Genomic DNA, 17430 nt, shown 5'->3' with positions numbered 1-17430 from the left:
AGGCGGAGGGGCACTAGAGGCTGCCCCGGCTTTCAGTGTGGGATGGCTGGGGAGCGCGGTACGTGAACGAAGATGGTGGTTTATTTGGCCTTTCTCTACTTGATAGATACATGGTGCTGCCGCGCTGGCCCAGCGCCTGATTGACTCTTGGGCCGCGCGATCACCAGCCAGGAATTCAATAAAGCGAGTCCGCAAAACCACGCTGCGGTGCGCGTACTTGGCCGTGACGTGCGGCCGGCGTCTCGACCTATTGCAACGCAGCATTCGAGCATGACTGAGCATCAATTGGCATCACCATGGTCGAGCAGAGTGAACACCATTCAACCAGGAATTCCTGCTATTTTTAGACATCTACTCATCAGAAGACACATTCGGCCACGTTTAGCCCCGCTACCAATCGAAAAAATACCTTGACCTGCAATTAGCCGGCCTCCTAAGCTTTGCATAATTGCATAGGGAACTCCGCCAAAGTACTCGACTTTCGCTTGCTGTGCATGTACCCATGCCAAACCCTAAAAAACCGCCTGCAGTGAGGCACCACCCACGAAATATCGTACAGACTCAATCGCCTCCCCTTTCGCAGCGGCATCGTTCAATGGTGAGCGATCGTCTGTCAAACCTAACCTACTTTCGATTCCCTCAAGATACTCACTTTGCGTTCATGCCGAAGCCATAACCCTGACTAGAAGAATCGGCAGGATATGCTTCAGCATATGCCCCGCCATAGCCACCACCAAACTGCCCCGGTCCGTTACCCGCATACTGCGCGATATATTGGCGACGGATGTTATCTTCATGTTCACGTCCCGCGTCTGTGCTGGCCCAAGTTTGTCCAACATTGTGGCAGTACTGCTGAAACCTCCCATCGTTGCGCATTTGTCTCACGACATGCATGTGAACAGGAAGTTCGCGAATAAGGTCTAGATTTGACTCATCAAAGTATGGCAACCCTGAATCTTCCAGATATTGGGAACGGTGTGCAGGTAGAGACGCATTGTCGGAGGACGAGGCTGGGTTGTGTGGATGCTGAGACTGGCTCTGAGTTGTCTCCGACTTCTTCTGTAGTTCCTGTACAATTGCTTGTAAGGCCTTCAATTCGTTTTCCGTATTAATCTGATATGCCTTCAGTTCATTTTCCGTTTTAACATTCCGTTGAATATTCTTGACCAACGGCTCAACAACCTCCTTCTTCAAGAACTCCACGAGTTTGTCTAGCTTTGAATTCGCTGTTTCTGTCTTGCCAGATATGCTACCCATGTTATGTTCGACCGCGTTCAGATGTGCTTTGATGTCACTGACATGCTCCTCCAAGATGGTTACCGTCTCATTGTATTTCGTAATCATGGAGCTGACCGCCTCTTGCTTTGTCGTGTCGATGGATTTATGCAGCGACTGGGCCACAAGGTCAATGTGATGATTGGCAACGCCAAAATGAGTGATTATATCGCTACCATCGGCAAGTAGGTGGCTTGGTGGGCCTCGAGGCATTGTGGTGTGGACGTAAAGTGGAGAAGGAACTGCGCTGGGGTGGTGGTTGGCAAATTCGTAACGACCCTTTGGGGGACTGGGACTGTGAGCGAGTTGTTCGTTCAAAAGAGGAGTGAGACCGAAGGAAGTGGAGCTGTCGTCTTTTCCTCCGACAATCTCCTGTTGGTCGTTGAGTGATTCGCCTGCAAGCTTGTTGTTGAAGGTGAAACCTGAAGTCTCCTGATTGACGGAGTAATTGGAAGTATCGTCAGAAGGCGTGCGCATACCTGCGTATACGATTGAAGCCAACGACGATTCACCTAGAAACTGTGCGGAGGAGTTAACGTGGTTTAATGAGCAGTTGAGGTTGTTTCTAGAGTTTGGTAAATCTCTGCGGTCAGCTTCTGAAGTGACTTCATGAGCGTTGTCTTGAAAACAGACTTCAATCGACTCCCCGCTAATCCGAGAATGGTGGACGTGAGTGGGGTCTGAGATGTTGTTACGAGCAGAGGAGAAGAGGAAGCGTTGGGTGTCGAACTAAATACATTGTCAGCCGTTGTACTCTTCACAAAGGCGTTCCGAGGAAGGTGAATTGGTGATATAACACTAAAAGTGGCTTCCTTCAGAGTTGACCTTGGAAAGGTCAATTACATACAGTTCCGTTCGCCTACCATAACGCCATATGAATGAAGAAATTCATTTTGACTTACATTGTGAGAGGGCCGGTAGCCCGGGCTGCTGAATGGAATAGAGTAGTCGGATGGTGTGTAGAAAGTTGGAGGTAGATGGCCACCATGTAACATACCAATATGCTGTCTGCGTTCTTCAGCTTGTCCTTCACTCCAACGACCAACGGGTGGTCCATCTACCCGATCACGTCTTTCACCTTCTAAAGGCGCAGTATAAGTACCTCCATTTTCAATGGCACCATGCATAGAGTAGATGCTGGGAGCATTTTTGATTAGACTGGTATACTCTTGCGCGCCATAAAGACATAATTTATTTGGACTAAGTTGAAGGTTCCTGGTATCGTTTAGTGCATGTCCGTGCTCATCTTTACTTTCACACGTAGTAGATATCCCAAGCCCATCAACCGGTGCTTGGGTATGTTGTACCTTGGTATTCGGAGGAGTTACTTTAGTCTGTGGTGTAGGCGGAAGGGCTTTGTTTGAGAAGTTCTGAGCCTCAGATTGCTCGAGGCTCAATGGAAGAACTTTCTTGGTGTCTTCTGATTGGTTACACTGATACTGAGTAGGATTGGATGATAGCTGGTGTGAGTTCTTGGTTCGAGGCCTACAATAAGGTGTTGGCTGGTGGGATAATTTGATGAGTTTGTCGCTTGAACGATTCGTGTTACCCGGCTTAGGCGGAAGTGATGTAGAGGTTTCGGAGCGTTGGCCCTTGACAGGACGTGGATGTCGACGCTTCTTGGATGGCAAAGATCCAAGTACTTGTGCCGCTTTTGGTGGCATCGGCGGATCGTCTGCGGAGAATGTAGTGGTTACTCTAAAGTTGGGTATGCTCATGCCAAAGAGTTTCTTCTTCGGACTCTTTTGTTCGTTTTGTTCGACCTGTTGCTGCGTAAAGTTAGCTCAACCGCTTTCTTTCTCAGAGCGGGGTACTAGTGAGCATTAGACACCCAGCACAGTTGCAGAAAGGAGTAAGAGACGCCTAGCGTACCTTTACGGCTGCCTTCGCACATGCATCAGATAAGTCTACCTTCGAGATCACAAACGTTGTAGAGCCAATTGCATCCCCCTCAGAATCAGATGAAGTTGGAGTTGTAGGGACTGTGCCCATAATCTTGAATAGCTTCTTTTCATGTCTTGCTTCTATTGTTGCCCGCATGGTAGCCTGTGTACCCTCATTCCCCCTGGATTCAACACCTCCTCGAGTTATTTGACTCTGATCTAGTTTCCCGCCCGCTACACTCCGGTCGACTGACATGGGTTCTTTCGTGACTGGTATGCCTTGGGGTTTCTCTTTCCCGGCGTCAATGAACTGTGTCATAGTAGTCATTGGAGTGAAATCCTGCGCCTTAAGTGTGTTGACATCCGGCTTCAGTACTCGCGATGGTTGTTGGCTGTTGCTTGCAGTGGGTGGAGGAGTTCCAGTTGGAGTAGGCGTCGCGGATTTCTTCTCTAGGGCATAGAATGCGTTCGAAAGTTCTCTGTGTCTATCCAGTGCGTCGTCATCTCGCGCCTTTGCAATGGCAAAAGCATTCCCGCTAAATAATGATTGCGGCGCACTGGGAATTGTAATTGGAGGACGTTTTCTGGGCAGCATTGGGCCTATCTGGTTGACTCAATGATCAGCAAGTAATATTTGTTTGGATGTCGGATTAAGGGTTTGTGTCAGATTATGACACTGTTGATCGTTGTTTGGCAAAATTAATGATTTGGAGGAGATACTCACTGCATTGGTTGTTTATAACTCCCACACAATCAACGGCACAATAGGACGCAAAGCCCATTCAGCAAGGCAGCTCTTGAGTCTAGAACAATAGCAAGGAATCAAATGATGGTGAGAACATTGGCTCTCATGTTCTGCCTGGCTAGGTGCCTTCAAAGGTGAATAGTCCCGATCAAGGAAGTTATAAACCACCCTTCAATACCCACCCCAAAATTTTACGGGTATAATTGTTTGCGGGAATATGGTCGAGTATCCCAGAGCTCCTCTTTCGTTGAGAACGCCTGCATATTCTTAACCTACACAATGTCAACTTACGTCCTAGGCAAGATATGTATACCTAAAAATGGAATACCAAGAATTGGAAGACCGCCTGCAACCCGCTATCCCCGAGCCTTTTTGCGTAAAAGGAAAATATTGTTCAAGAGCCACCCGAGTGTTGATTACAAGCCGGCTAGACTTTACAGGACAACCATACTAAGCGTGCATGATTTGTCTAGTATATCAAATTTGGCAATTGAATCTATTGAGCGCCATGATAAGCACTGATTTAGAGGTCAGTTGATGCTCCGCCAAAGCTTACAGCATTGGTCTCAGAAAAGAGGCAATCTATGAGTAAATTCGGAGTCTGAATTGAAAAGCTCAGAGGCAAATGACCACAATTCAGAGAAAAACACCGCTCCCCACAAGCGCCGGGTGTCCACGACATAAGGTATCCCCCAAACTACGCCCGGCCTGAAGAAATGATAGGCAAAGAGCACAAAATAGAGATGGGCACTATGAATGCTAGCAGTTGAAGTCAAGAGCCCCTTCGGGGCTGTCACGATAGACCCGTGCCTACAACACTACGCAAGTTGTATGTCTCTTTGGTTTCTTCGTCTGCGGAGGTTCAAGGGCTGCAACAATTGCCTGTTTGACCGTTAGCGTTGCGAAAGGTATAGTACTGGGGCCTCAAAATAGATCATTGCGAACTTGCCTCATCAAAGACATCCTTCAATTTATATTGAGTCAAAGCGGAACATTCAACGTATTTGACAGCACCAAGCTCCTTAGCCATCCGTTCACCATCTTCTCTCCTGACTGGTTGCATTCTCTGCTTAGCCAACTTATCCCTCACCGCCGCATCATCCCGAAGATCTACTTGCGTGCCCACGATAAGGCAAGGGACCCCAGGGCAGTGATGGTGGACTTCGGGAAACCACTTCTCTCTGACGTTCTCGAACGACGCTGGCGAAGTCACTGAGAAACAAACGAGGAAGACGTCAGTCTGTGGGTAGGATAGCGGTCGCAGACGGTCATAATCTTCTTGACCAGCAGTATCGAACAGACCAAGAGTGTATGGCTCATCACCAATCCTGAAAACATGAGCAATCAGCATAGGCTTCGGGCCGGCGCAATGCCATGTTGCCAGCAAACTTTGACAGAGCTGCCTCGGTTCGCTGGCTTAAATCCGCAGTATGATGCAGAGAGCTCACATGACAGTGACGGCATAATTATCGAAAACCGTAGGAACGTATTCTGATGGAAATTTATTGGTGGTATAACTGATTAGAAGGCACGTTTTGCCGACTGCACCATCTCCGACGACAACACACCTAAACCACAATGTCAATGTTAGTTTAGTGTGACAGGAGCATAGGAATTGTCAAATGTGATCTATGGTGTAACATAATCCCGCAGAAGAAGGGCCTTGAGCATACTTGATAGTGGCTACAACCATGATTATTGGACGAAGGTACGGTTATTAAGTTCGGTCGAGGGAAGATATTCGGAAGCGGTGATGAGAGCAGCCGATATGTGTAACGGGTGCCTATAATAATGAATATAGCCGCTAACAAATATAGAATCGCGTCAATAGCTCCGAAAGGTAGTGTGAAGAAGATTTGGACGATTAGAGACTTGGATGTATCCAAACGAGAGGTGAAATGAAAGAAAGGAGCCTAGTAACCGGATAAATCAGCATCGCACATTAAAAAACTTACTAGACCACACCAAAGAATCATCATACCTCAGACTCCTACTCAGGACCACTAGAGGCGCGTGCAACGCGGACTGGTCTGTTCTTGAAACGCGAAACGTAAGGTGGCTCCGTGCGTGAGGTTTCAAACCGGGAGACGAGGAGAACAATAGGAGCGAGAGATAGATCGGCGGAGGAAAGGAGGGCAAGACGCGGGAATCTATTTGACAGGTTCGGTGAAGGGGAGGACTACTATCAAAGGGAAGGAAGAGCAGCAGCTGAGATGAGGCGAAGCTCTGGTGATTGATGGTGGTCCAGCGCGGCCTCAGTCTGGATTTGGGTAGGTCACTAAAAGCGCAAGTCTTGGCATCCTGCTTCACAACCACAGAACTTCACTTTCATATTTTCCCGTATGAGGGTATGATGATTCGTCACCGGGAGGCGTACTATTTACCTGATCCACTAGACATGTTGATCTATCCCGCATCGCATAGCTGTTCATGAAACGATTCCCCCATTTTCGGCTCCGCACAGAGCTGGTGTTCTCCAGAACTGCTCGACATCTGCAATGCTGCCAATTAATATAGTAGGGCCACCTTTCAACCGGAGTAGCCTTCCCTACCACTCTCCGCACCTAGCCGGGGTTTTTGCTATGATTTCAAACCCTTCTAAAATATATTCTTCTAATTATTCTAGCCATCATCCCTGATTGGCAGGTAACTATCGTTCATTGAGATGTGTATAGGCTTCTGTCGTCGACCTCATCACACTTGACATGTATCGCAACGAGTAGGTGCAGTTCTACTACCTCGAGCTCTACGTGATTGAGCCATTCTCAAAGCTAACGCCAACGGTGCTATTTCATTCGTGTCTTTGTAGTCCACGTGGTGGAGCACCATTCTTTGCAACTGCCACTCAAAGACAAAACTAGACCATACCAAATGCTTTATGGGGCATTGATACTTTAATCCATCGAAGATAGTGTGGGTCGAGTGACCTTCTCTAAAGGGATTGAGTGGTGCGGGGGGTAATTGCATTACACATGAACCCATGAATCTTAAAAACTTTCCCAAAATTTGTTAGCGCAAAGGGTGGAACTATTGTATCAGTTCAGTTTTGGTGCCAAGGATCTTATTAATACTACCTAGGTAATTTTTTGTATTAAAGCAATTCTCCGAGGAATTTTTTAAGGGCCGTTCGGTCGCAACTTCATATTCAATATGGAGCTCAAATCTGAATATGAGGTTGTTGTTCGATAAATCTGATAACTTTTGAATATGGAGCTCCTCCAACTTCGTATATTTAATGAGGCTCTGAGCCTCTTGCAATAAACCAGAGTTCTCATCCTTGATCGTCCTGTGCGACAGTTCTAGAGGACTTTGAAGATCACTGCTCTTGGTTATGCATCCATGGATGTAGCGTGATAATAACCATTAACAATCTTGTTTTATCAAAGACGGAAACCGACTCTCCTAAAACGTACCCAGGATGTCATCTCGTGTGATCTCATTATCACTGGCAGGCGTGCGGATACATGAAAAACTCTGGCCTATTAAATCTAGGAGAGCTGGAGACAGTTATAAAATCATGGTGCCGCCACTGCCCGGCAGATTGCAATGAACACGAGTAAGTGAGATCTTCGCGCTCATTATTCGAGAGTTCTCCAGGCCTCCCCAGCAATGTCGGTGATTGCGCGCTACAGCTTGCCGTAATAGGCTTCGGGTGTCGCATTAACCGTTTATCCATCGCTAGCACGTCATTCGCCGCAGTGGGCTTGGGAGCCCAAAAAAGCTGCTGTCATTCCGAGGAATGCGAAACATGGAATTGCTCCTTCCCATCGTTCAAAGCACTACTCTTATGATTTACCACACTCATGACGCCTGGAATTATGAACGACTCCTCCACGAACAACCCTCCTAGTGAAACTCATAAATATAGTACGCTATGAAACTTTTTTTTGTATGACTCCGCCACTAATATCTGCTAACAGTTGTATAGGAAGACTGAATTCGCAGCCAGAGAACCCTTTTGCTGGCTTTATACCAGACCAATCGATTGCCGTTATTCCTCATTTTACCCTCGAATCGGGTGTTGTTCTTCACAACGTCCCCGTCGCGTACAAGACCTTCGGCTCTCTCTCGTCAAAGGGAGACAATGCCATGGTCATCTGCCATGCTCTCACTGGAAGTGCAGATGTGGGAGACTGGTGGGGACCTCTTCTAGGGGGGTCAGGGAAGGCGTTCGATACCTCAAGATTCTTCATCGTGTGCATCAATAGTCTCGGAAGTCCGTATGGCAGCGCGAGTCCCGTTACCAGCAAAGACGGAGATGTAGAAAAGGGATTATATGGACCAGAATTTCCGCTGATAACTGTACGAGATGACGTGAAGTAAGTGAAAACGGTAAAGGGCGAATTGGCATAGCGTTAATGGTAGTAGCATCTTTAAACTCATCCTGGATGACTTAGGTGTACGACAGGTCGCTGCAGTCATCGGAGGCTCTATGGGTGGTATGCTTGTGCTCGAATTTGCATACTTTGGGAAAGACTATGTAAGGAGCATAATTCCCATTGCAACATCAGCCCGATACAGTGCATGGGGGATAAGCTGGGGAGAGGCACAAAGGCAGAGCATTTACAGTGACCCGAAATACGATGACGGATACTACACCTTCCAAGACCCTCCCTCAACAGGCCTCGGAGCCGCGCGCATGTCAGCACTTTTGACATACCGGAGCCGCGATTCATTTGAATCGAGGTTCGGACGAAATACTCCCAACCCTTCAAAGTGTCGGAACATAAACGGCGTTCAAAGACCATCTACACCCTCCCATGAGCACTGGGCCATCCACAATGAGGGTCATAAAAACGCGCGGTCTCCTCGCGATTCACGAACGAATAGCTCCTCAAACCTGCCTGCCATCTCTGCACAGGCTTCATCTACTCACTCCGACCTTGAGTTTCACAATCCATCTTCGTCGCCTTCGCTACCCACGTCTTCGGTTTCGGGAAACCGAATCGCAAGCGAAAGTAGCAGCTCTATAGAGCCTTCAAAGAGGCGCACTCCTACATATTTCTCTGCACAATCCTATCTACGTTACCAAGGCGAGAAATTCATAAAGCGCTTCGATGCAAATTGTTACATCGCTATAACACGCAAACTTGACACTCATGACCTTTCCCGAAATCGTTGCCCGGATTCGAGCGACTCTGAGGGTATTGACCCCGCCACTGCCCTCCACCACGCATTATCACTGATTGAGCAACCGACCCTCATCCTTGGTATCCAATCGGACGGTCTTTTTACCTTCGCCGAGCAACAAGAGCTTGCTATACATGTTCCCAATGCTACATTAAAAACCATTGACTCGCCGGAGGGCCATGATGCTTTCTTATTAGAATTTGAGCAAGTCAACAAGCATCTCCTTGGATTCTTGAATGAAACGCTACCGGACATTATGTCGCGCAGTCCGAAGTTAGATGACGCCGTAGGAGATGATGGGGATGATGGGATGGGAATTAAAAAGAATAGCACTTTTGGGGAAGCCGAAGTTGAGGATATAACAGCTTGGTAAGAAAAAGCTGACCAAGGAGCTTTTGTTGAAGATGAGGCGAATGAGCGTTCAGATGACATGGAATTAAGGGACGCATTGGTTTTCGGCATATGCTTGAAAGAACGCTTATGTGTATATTCTTACGCGAAATGAGTAACGCGGAAAGAGGTTCAACCCCTCCATATGATGCCTGCCGACACGGCTATGATATAGATAAAGACCCTGTTTATATATTTGCTGATAGTTTTACCTCTTTAGAAGAGATGTGCATGTCGCTCTACAAATAGTTTGCTCGGGTTATCTTAGGCACAGAGTATCGGCTTCATGTGGAAAGGAGGGCGAATCTGTTCATTATTGATGTTAGGTTTTGATATATGTACCGGAGAGCCGCATGTAGGAGTAGTTGAGAATAAGAAAATCCACCACGGTACTTATCATAAAGCGAATTGGACCAAAATAACTCATTTCAAGATCTACATAAGGAGTTCAGTAGACTGTCTCAAGACGAGTACTTCGGGAGTAGCAAAGGTCCTCGGCATGCAGGGGTAGTGAGAAGCTCGAACTTAGCCTTATTCAGATGCTTAGGAAAGATCTTCGAGATTTATGATCACTATAGGCATATGTGAAAAGTCGTCGCGATTTATTTGAACGGCCTTTTATACTAATTCTCCTTGTTCCCAATGAAAAGTCTCGGCAGCGAGCCCCGAGATCTTGGTGCTTACAAAACTCGCCTCCCCCTTAAATCTATTCCCAGCCTCCCGTGACTAGCGCAAGCTAGCGATGTAACCATAACGGGCAAATTCAAGAACTGCAGCCTGCAGTAAATCATTGCTTACTCATTTTATACTCTTCGTATAAAGCGCTCTCATCCTCTCCTCTCCTCCTCTTCATCCTTTAGTCACTCGTTCAGACGAAGCTTATTAATTTATATTCCCTTCCTGTTATCCGCGGGATATCTGCTATCACTCGTTCAAACAGCCCGAAGAGAATATCATCTTGCCAAAAACACACTCCTCTGTTCTAATAGCAATCTTGCCTAAAACCTACTCAACTGGAATAATGTATTCAAATATCCTCACCCTCCTTACCTTCGCTGTTACTGCCCTGGCCCGCACCGACCTGAGTGGCTGCACGTCCTCTGAAACCGTCGCTTTTGGCGGGGCCTCCATGATCTATTATGTGCCTGGCACAGGCGAGATCTGCGAGTTCCTCGACTGCGGCGGCGGGAGGGCTCCTCCCAAGACGACTGTCCCCGGTTGCCCGCTCTACTCTGGCACTGCGAGCTACGAGCCAAGCTACTTGTCCGGCTATAGCCCGAATACCGCTGTGTCCACCGCGATAGCAAGTTCAGTCGCTGCGGGAACAACCATGGCCATTACCTCTGCTGCTACCGTTTCATCTTCTGCCCTCCCCGGCATTACTATTGAGAGTTCGGGCGATGGTGCTGTCTCTTCGGCCGTCTCTTTCGCAACCATCACCACTGCTCCTGGACATTCCACCGTCGTTGGGACCGGCAGCATCTCGGCTACAGGATCCGGTGTTGGTAACAACTTGACAGCCACTGCTACTCTTCCATCCACAACATCCCACTTCACTGGTGCGGCAACTGCTTTGGCTGCTGGAAAGGGGATGTTCGGACTTGCAGTTGGCGTTGTTGCTGCTGGACTGGCTGTGCTATAAGCTATGGGTGGGGGAGGCCGAGCCCGGAAGGAGAGCTTATGCTGCAGGAATAATGCATTGGACTAGATGGGAATGGGGTTTGAAATAGACTTGCATGGACTGAGTACATTGCATTGCGATTGGAGTTAGTGACTGTTGACTGCATAATGGAGATGCCTAAGCCAACATAAGTTATCGTTGACGAAAAGTATATATTCGCTTCCTATTTCACATTATGTTGACAGTAGTTCTTGCCCGCATAGTTGTTGGTAAGAAAGCATGACAAGTTTGCTCGCATTGGTATAGGCCCTTTCAATCCCAAGAGGTCCCGGCTTAACACCAGGTGACAAAAACATAAGAGGGATTGCCTTAATAATTAACTATACTTGTCTTACTGAATAGCTCAACATCCCTGTTTCCCTAGTTAGGTGTCATGGGAGGTCGTACAGACCGTGTGGGACGGTTGTCAGTGAGTAGAAAGTTGTTGTATTGGTTTTCTAATGCTGCTGGCTATATTCTATTTGCAAGTAGGCTCCTTCCCCACCCATGTCTTATGGGCCGCTGTTCCCTTATACTTTCCCTGCTCACGTCTCTGAGTCTTCATAACAGTCCAGCCTCGGAAAGAAATGGTCCGTGCCATTTACCCGCGATCACTGCCCACTCAGCCAGTTCGTCGACTGCTAGTCTTGCGTTTTCCTAGAGGGGAGCAATACGAATTTGATGAAGAGCGCTTTGCTAGTGGATAGGGATTGGTATAATCCCCCTGCAGTTCGTCTATCGAAGTATCGCTTCCGGAATCTTCATTGTCAGTCAGTGAGCTAAGGGTTGGTTTAGTTCTGTGGGCGAGGCTTGGCGTTGTGCTTGGCGGTTCAGCCTCTTCGTCCGTTTCCTCCTCCTCTTCCTCTTCGTCGTCTGCGGTTGTTCGACCTGCCATCTCGTTCGCGCGCACAATTACGGTGTCCCTCATCTTCTTTGTCTAATCTTCAGCATTCTTGAGTGCAGCGAGTCCTTGCACGTAGGATCTTTTGTTACCAGTCATCATACTCAGGGCGAGTCCCAGCCCCGTTCGGCTAAGCAGTATAGTGGCTGAACATCTTGAGCGTGCTGCTATGATAGATTCTAGAAGTTGTATAAGCATTGTTGTCGTAGACTGGTTCATCTTTCCCGTATAACCGTCAAAGCATGGTACGTGCGGAACACCAGAATTAAAACTACGCGTATGATACATTAAAAGTCAGTGTTGGCACTTACTCCCGCTATGTGGTACTATCCTTAAAAGTGGATTTCTCTAAGAAACCTGTCCCTAGTAGCTAGTAAAAATCTCTTAAGTGCCTTGCAATACTAAAAAACACCCAAAATCCCAGAACAAGATAGAGGGAGAGGAAGCTTATAAAAGCAAAGACGGAGCAACAAAATATAAGCAGGAGGAGAACGTAAGGCTACAGCAAGATAACAGAATACTGCTGCATGAGAATTTAAGCAAGGTAAAGTTGTACTGAGCCTATAACCCCTAGATCCTTTCACTGCTCGTCAATATTATTTCCAGGATATTTTCATTGCAAAGCATAGATAAGGAGCAAGCATCCTTAGACACGTACTTCTTTTTGTTTCAGATCTTGTTCAAATATTTCGCGCCAGAACGGATGCAGTATGTGTTGGTAGGGGGGTACTTGGGCAGTCTCTTTGAGCTCAGCGACGTGTCACGTGACAGCCCGCGGGCCATCGTGTAGATACCTTCTCGGGGCCCTCGAGCCCCTGAGCTTCTTCCTCATAGAGCATCATATGTATCATTTCCATCAGCCTGCTCAGCGTCTGACAGTATGCACCTTGATCCATCAATCCCTCCACCCCAATAATATTCCCGGTGGTAATTCCTCTCCAGGCCATTCCATCGTGGCATGCAGTGGCATGCAGTGGCATGCAGTGGCGAAAATGCTGCCGTATGTAGTCTCACGCTCGATGAGACCAGCTCGTAGGTTGGGGCGCATGAATACCAATCCCACCAACTGAGAGGACCTAGTAGAACATGTTGAGTTGTTAATCTCCAGCTCAGGATGTGTCCACTGCATCGGTTCATACATAAGGAGACCAGAACGCATATAACTGCAAGATGTCAAAATTGAACATGCTTTTACGAAAATAGTTCTGTGAGAAATAGTAGTACCCAGGCATATTCGGATCGAAACGGCTCCAGCGTTCGCTCGATCCAGTAGCTCCAGTCATCCCTCCATGCTCCGCACCCAAACAGTGCTCTTGAATACTCCCAGTAGCTAGGATACCACCCAGAGAACTCCCAGTCGATGATCACGAGCTCTAGGTCCGTTGTGTCCCACTGGACTTGGCTGTTTTCTGTTGTCGTCAGGGGATTACGGAACATGATATTCTTCCGCTGGAAATCTGCATGCGTGAAAACTGGGGCGTGGTTCTGGAAGACATCCCCGAAGGCGCGCGAGAAGTGCTCTGCCTTGTATATGGAAAGGCCTTCCTTGACATATCTGGCGACCATAGCTTCATTCAGGTCCGACTCGGTATCAAATGGCCCGTTAAATGGCTTTGAGTGATCCTCCGACTCGAAAAGCCCATCCAGCAATCCGCGATGACCAAAGCTGCAGTATCCTCCCGGTGACTTCAACTTCCGCATCTCTCCGAAAACAAGGCGGAGATTCGAAGACACTGCCTCTTTTGCCGCTTGACCCATCTTTGACCAAACGGAAGCTAGGGTTGGACCTCTGATGCGCTCCATGACGATGTAGCTGTAGGTATGCTTGTCGGGTCCGGGCCTCTGGTATAACGCATAGATGCGAGGTACCGGAACAGTCGTTGACTGTTTTAGGAAGAGCATTGTCTCTCCCTCTTGTAAATTGACAAAGGCACCATATTTGACAATAAAGTGATCGCCAACTCCGACGACTCTGCCCGACGCCGCCGACATGCGCTCATTGAGGATTTCCGTCGCAGATTCGATCTCTTCCACCGTGGGCAATATAGCAGGAAGGCTTGCTTCATCAGCGAAGTATGGTAGGTTGAAAGAGGTCATCATAGAAACTGTCGAAGAAAGCTAGGGCGAGAAGTTGGTGCGACTAATGGTCGTGTGATGCTCATTTCACCAGGAGTATCATCGACTTAGTTCAACTCGGTTTTGAGAATGAGCACTAGAGAGAGAGATCATGCACTCACAAGGAATTGGTGCGTCAATGATTCACTTTATTCGTTATCCACGAGTGGAACTCCTACATGGCGGCTACATTTATGCTGTGTAACTACGCGATTTTACAATTACCCAATACCCAATTGGCACACATCCACCTGTGATGCAGGCTAAAGTCTCGTGATGAAGATCTTCCAATCCTTTATCTTCTCAAATTAGCGAGACTTCCCCAGTTTTAACCAACATACTCTCGACACTCTCTCCCAAGCAACAAGCTTCAGCCAATTTTCACTATGCCTAGCAAAAGGACAAAGCCCTCTCGAAAGCCACCCAAGCCTTGGTCTATGTACCCGTCATACCATAATGCAGTGTCTGATTTGCTTGAAGAGCACGATCTCTTCTTCGATTTCCACAGAGATGACGACAGCGATTGCGAGGAGGAGTACGACACTAATATTATGGGCCGATTTACATGCCACAATCGTAGTTGTCCAGTCCGTGGATGGTCAAGCAAGCTGATAGCCATTACCATACGCATGTATGCTGGGGCAGAGTACAACGCAAGAGTATACCATCAACGCTGCGAGTCTTGCAATAAGCTTAGCAAACCGAAGTTGGATGATTCATATGCACAAAGAGTTGCGTATCGTCTTAAAAAGTGGTCTGGAGTGCAGGTGGAGACGCCGCAATACTCAGGCTAGAGCAGAGCTCCACACAAAAGTGATCTTTGTGAAGGATGTAAACACGGTCATTGTAAAGGCTAGGGCGGTACAACGATGCCCAAGGACCATGTGTTCAATTCGGCTCATTGAACTCGAAATGGAATGTCTGCAACCACAGGAGAAACAGGAGTACAGCGACACCCATGGGCAATCTTATCTCTACAGCCTATATCATTCGCGCCACTGGGGCAACCTGTACAGAGGCCCTCACTTGCTCTGGTGCCTCACTCGTTCGAGCCACTTTGGCCTTCGGCTGCAGCGCATCTGCCTCTGGCGCAGCACTCTTGGGCTTCGGACCACGTTTGCTTTTTCCCTTCGTTTTAGCTGCGTCCTTCGCAACACGCTTCGCTCGTGCCACCTCGAGATCCTCATAGCTCATGACCTTCGCCTTCCCTAGTACCAGTGATTTGGTAGATCGGCGAACTTTAGCTTCGTTATTCACTTTCCTCAGAAAATGAATTTGCTCCCGCTAGAGGGCACGTTCGGCAAAGCATATTTAGGCAGCATTGGCAAACTTCTGTATATGCCTCTGTAGGCGCTATTTGCTCTTCTCATCCTCCGCATAGGCATCCTGTTTAATCAGGTTATGCAGCGATGTAAGAGCCTCTGGTATCACTAGCGTCTAGACTACTTCACCTTACGGATAAAGATCAATTTCGCAGGTCTTAAGAATTGGAATGGTTGGTTCAGTAACTGGTTTTGGGATGTTCGTAAGTACTTTATCGGGATTAAAGGGATACAAACCGCTTGCTTTCTATCCTGCAAGGATATTTTTCTTAGTAAGAGCCCTTTCCCTTGCAGGGCTGTATAGATAGGTGAAATGTTGCTTGCCGATTGTACCTACACCTCCTCGCTCTTGTCGTTCAACCTAGTCACGATAGGCTGCCTTTAGTAGGGCAAATAGCGCGATATCGCAAGGCTGTAGCTTGTAGGATATGTAAGAGGGAAGACGACACAGAAAAATATTATTCTCAAAAAAAAACTTTAAGATTTTAAGGGTCTCGTGCGTCCCGAAGCCGTCGCATATCAGAATCCGTGGTTTTTGCTTAGCTTGTTCTTTAGTTTAAGGATCAAATACACGCTTAAGCCACTCCAAGCTAATCTTAGAGTCGGTATATCCAGATTTAGAGTACGCATAATGCCATCCAGGGGTGGGATATGTAGTCCAGTTGGCTCGATGGGTCGAGGCTGGCCAGATTATCATTGGATCCAGATACCTACCGTTGGCGCTGACACACTCGATCGCTGTTACTACTGTGCGCTTCACACGCGCGCCTCTATAGCTTCGTAGGTCGTCCTCTACGTATCCGATAAAAGCGGCGGATATTGGCTCGTGCACTAACACCAACATTATATACATCTAATATTAGGTTATTTGCCCATTTGCTCTACGTATATTATACAATTGCTTTATATAATATTTATACATATACTATATTGTCTTTTGGTCCATTTCTGTATTAAAAATCCGTGTAAACCGTATTAAACTAGCTTTTTTAGTCGTATACCTTGGTGTTAGTGCACGAGCCAATATCCGCCGCTTTTATCGGATACGTAGAGGTCGTCCTTACTAACAAGGACTTTGACACTACCGAGCATACTTAACACCACCCCTGTCTCGTCCATATTATAGACATTTTCCGGCAAGATGGCCTGGTCATGCAGTACTTTTCCAATCACCTCAAACCAGTGCAGAACCTTATCATAGATGTTATAACGGCCCCAGTCCAGCGCCATACTTCTTGCTTTGAGTTCTGGATGACGTTTCTTAAAAGCCCGAGCCCAGTTCTTGCCTGGAGGCTTAGGTGGCTTGTTTGTGGATCGCTGGCGAGCGACGCCGAAGGCTAATGAAGGTATATGCTTTATTCGCACAGGTTGCCCAAATTCGGACATTGCAACAAAAAGTTCACGACGGCTTTCTCTTCATATAGGGTGAGATACTGTTGGCTCTGGGCCTTCTGTTCTCTCGAGCGTTGGCCATGTGCGCGATCATGGAGGGTAGAACGAGCGACATTGTGATGGTCCGCTAGGGCACGGTATGTATTACGTACGCCATGAGGAATACCTTGTGCTAGCGCTTGGCTGGCTTGGTCCATGTTAGCTTACTGTGGTGATGGTGATGGTGATGGAGAAGACTCTTGCAGGTTGGGTGAATCCAACATTTACGACGAACCTCGAGATGTTTCCTACCCGGCCTTAAACTTTGGTTCAAGCAAGACACGCGCGTTGTGCTGCAGCATTCGGGCGGTTTGTGACTCAGGAACGAATGAATCACACTCTTAGGATCCGTGTGGCCCTCGTGCACGTTTGGAGCCTCCATTGTGGGGGAAGGAATGTTTACAGCAGGACACGATATGAATTCAAAGACATAATTTCTCCCCCACCGAGCACCTCCAAGATTTAAGCTTTATTACCCTATAATTGTTGCATTCATGGCTCATGGATATACTGTAACGTATCACGAGGGGTCATATAGCAAGGTATAATTGTCGCGTATCGAAAATTTCCTGTTGTTT

General features: G+C 47.6%; 8 protein-coding genes across 8 annotated transcripts; 3 read left to right on the top strand and 5 right to left on the bottom strand.

Annotated features, from left to right (window-relative positions):
* Positions 1-95: 95 nt before the first annotated feature.
* K441DRAFT_681377 (uncharacterized protein) lies at positions 96-3753 on the bottom strand (the record flags this gene model as incomplete). The annotated part of the gene is made up of 5 exons (XM_067651466.1): positions 96-247; positions 410-438; positions 653-2004; positions 2178-3044; positions 3148-3753. The coding sequence occupies 5 exons, from the start codon at positions 3751-3753 to the stop codon at positions 96-98; spliced, it is 3006 nt and encodes a 1001-aa protein (XP_067498606.1).
* A 960-nt stretch (positions 3754-4713) lies between these two features.
* Positions 4714-5596, bottom strand: K441DRAFT_690234 (uncharacterized protein; the record flags this gene model as incomplete). Its single annotated transcript, XM_067652370.1, has 4 exons — positions 4714-4785; positions 4853-5231; positions 5352-5471; positions 5577-5596. The coding sequence occupies 4 exons, from the start codon at positions 5594-5596 to the stop codon at positions 4714-4716; spliced, it is 591 nt and encodes a 196-aa protein (XP_067498605.1).
* A 1926-nt stretch (positions 5597-7522) lies between these two features.
* On the top strand, positions 7523-9897 carry K441DRAFT_645566 (homoserine O-acetyltransferase). The gene is made up of 3 exons (XM_067646801.1): positions 7523-7770; positions 7832-8222; positions 8272-9897. Exons 1-3 carry the CDS (start codon positions 7707-7709, stop codon positions 9404-9406), a joined length of 1590 nt encoding a protein of 529 aa, XP_067498604.1. The 5' UTR covers positions 7523-7706; the 3' UTR covers positions 9407-9897.
* A 306-nt stretch (positions 9898-10203) lies between these two features.
* On the top strand, positions 10204-11555 carry K441DRAFT_668134 (uncharacterized protein). The gene has a single exon (XM_067649949.1). The coding sequence runs from the start codon at positions 10445-10447 to the stop codon at positions 11063-11065; it is 621 nt and encodes a 206-aa protein (XP_067498603.1). The 5' UTR covers positions 10204-10444; the 3' UTR covers positions 11066-11555.
* Positions 11556-13175: 1620 nt separating this feature from the next.
* On the bottom strand, positions 13176-14081 carry K441DRAFT_585514 (phosphotransferase enzyme family protein; the record flags this gene model as incomplete). Its single annotated transcript, XM_067644583.1, has 1 exon — positions 13176-14081. One exon carries the CDS (start codon positions 14079-14081, stop codon positions 13176-13178), a length of 906 nt encoding a protein of 301 aa, XP_067498602.1.
* Positions 14082-14536: 455 nt separating this feature from the next.
* On the top strand, positions 14537-14956 carry K441DRAFT_690230 (uncharacterized protein; the record flags this gene model as incomplete). Its single annotated transcript, XM_067652369.1, has 2 exons — positions 14537-14860; positions 14894-14956. The coding sequence occupies 2 exons, from the start codon at positions 14537-14539 to the stop codon at positions 14954-14956; spliced, it is 387 nt and encodes a 128-aa protein (XP_067498601.1).
* Positions 14957-15080: 124 nt separating this feature from the next.
* Positions 15081-15365, bottom strand: K441DRAFT_585613 (uncharacterized protein; the record flags this gene model as incomplete). The annotated part of the gene is made up of 1 exon (XM_067644587.1): positions 15081-15365. A coding segment is annotated over one exon (285 nt), but the record flags the coding sequence as incomplete, so codon positions are not given.
* Positions 15366-15590: 225 nt separating this feature from the next.
* K441DRAFT_736886 (DDE-domain-containing protein) lies at positions 15591-16405 on the bottom strand. The gene has a single exon (XM_067654318.1). The coding sequence runs from the start codon at positions 16272-16274 to the stop codon at positions 15978-15980; it is 297 nt and encodes a 98-aa protein (XP_067498599.1). The 5' UTR covers positions 16275-16405; the 3' UTR covers positions 15591-15977.
* Between the last annotated feature and the right edge of the window lie 1025 nt (positions 16406-17430).

Source organism: Cenococcum geophilum, assembly GCF_001692895.1.
Source record: "Cenococcum geophilum 1.58 unplaced genomic scaffold K441scaffold_60, whole genome shotgun sequence".
NCBI classification, from domain to species: Eukaryota; Fungi; Ascomycota; class Dothideomycetes; order Gloniales; family Gloniaceae; genus Cenococcum; species Cenococcum geophilum.
This window is presented reverse-complemented; position numbering and strand designations above follow the sequence as displayed.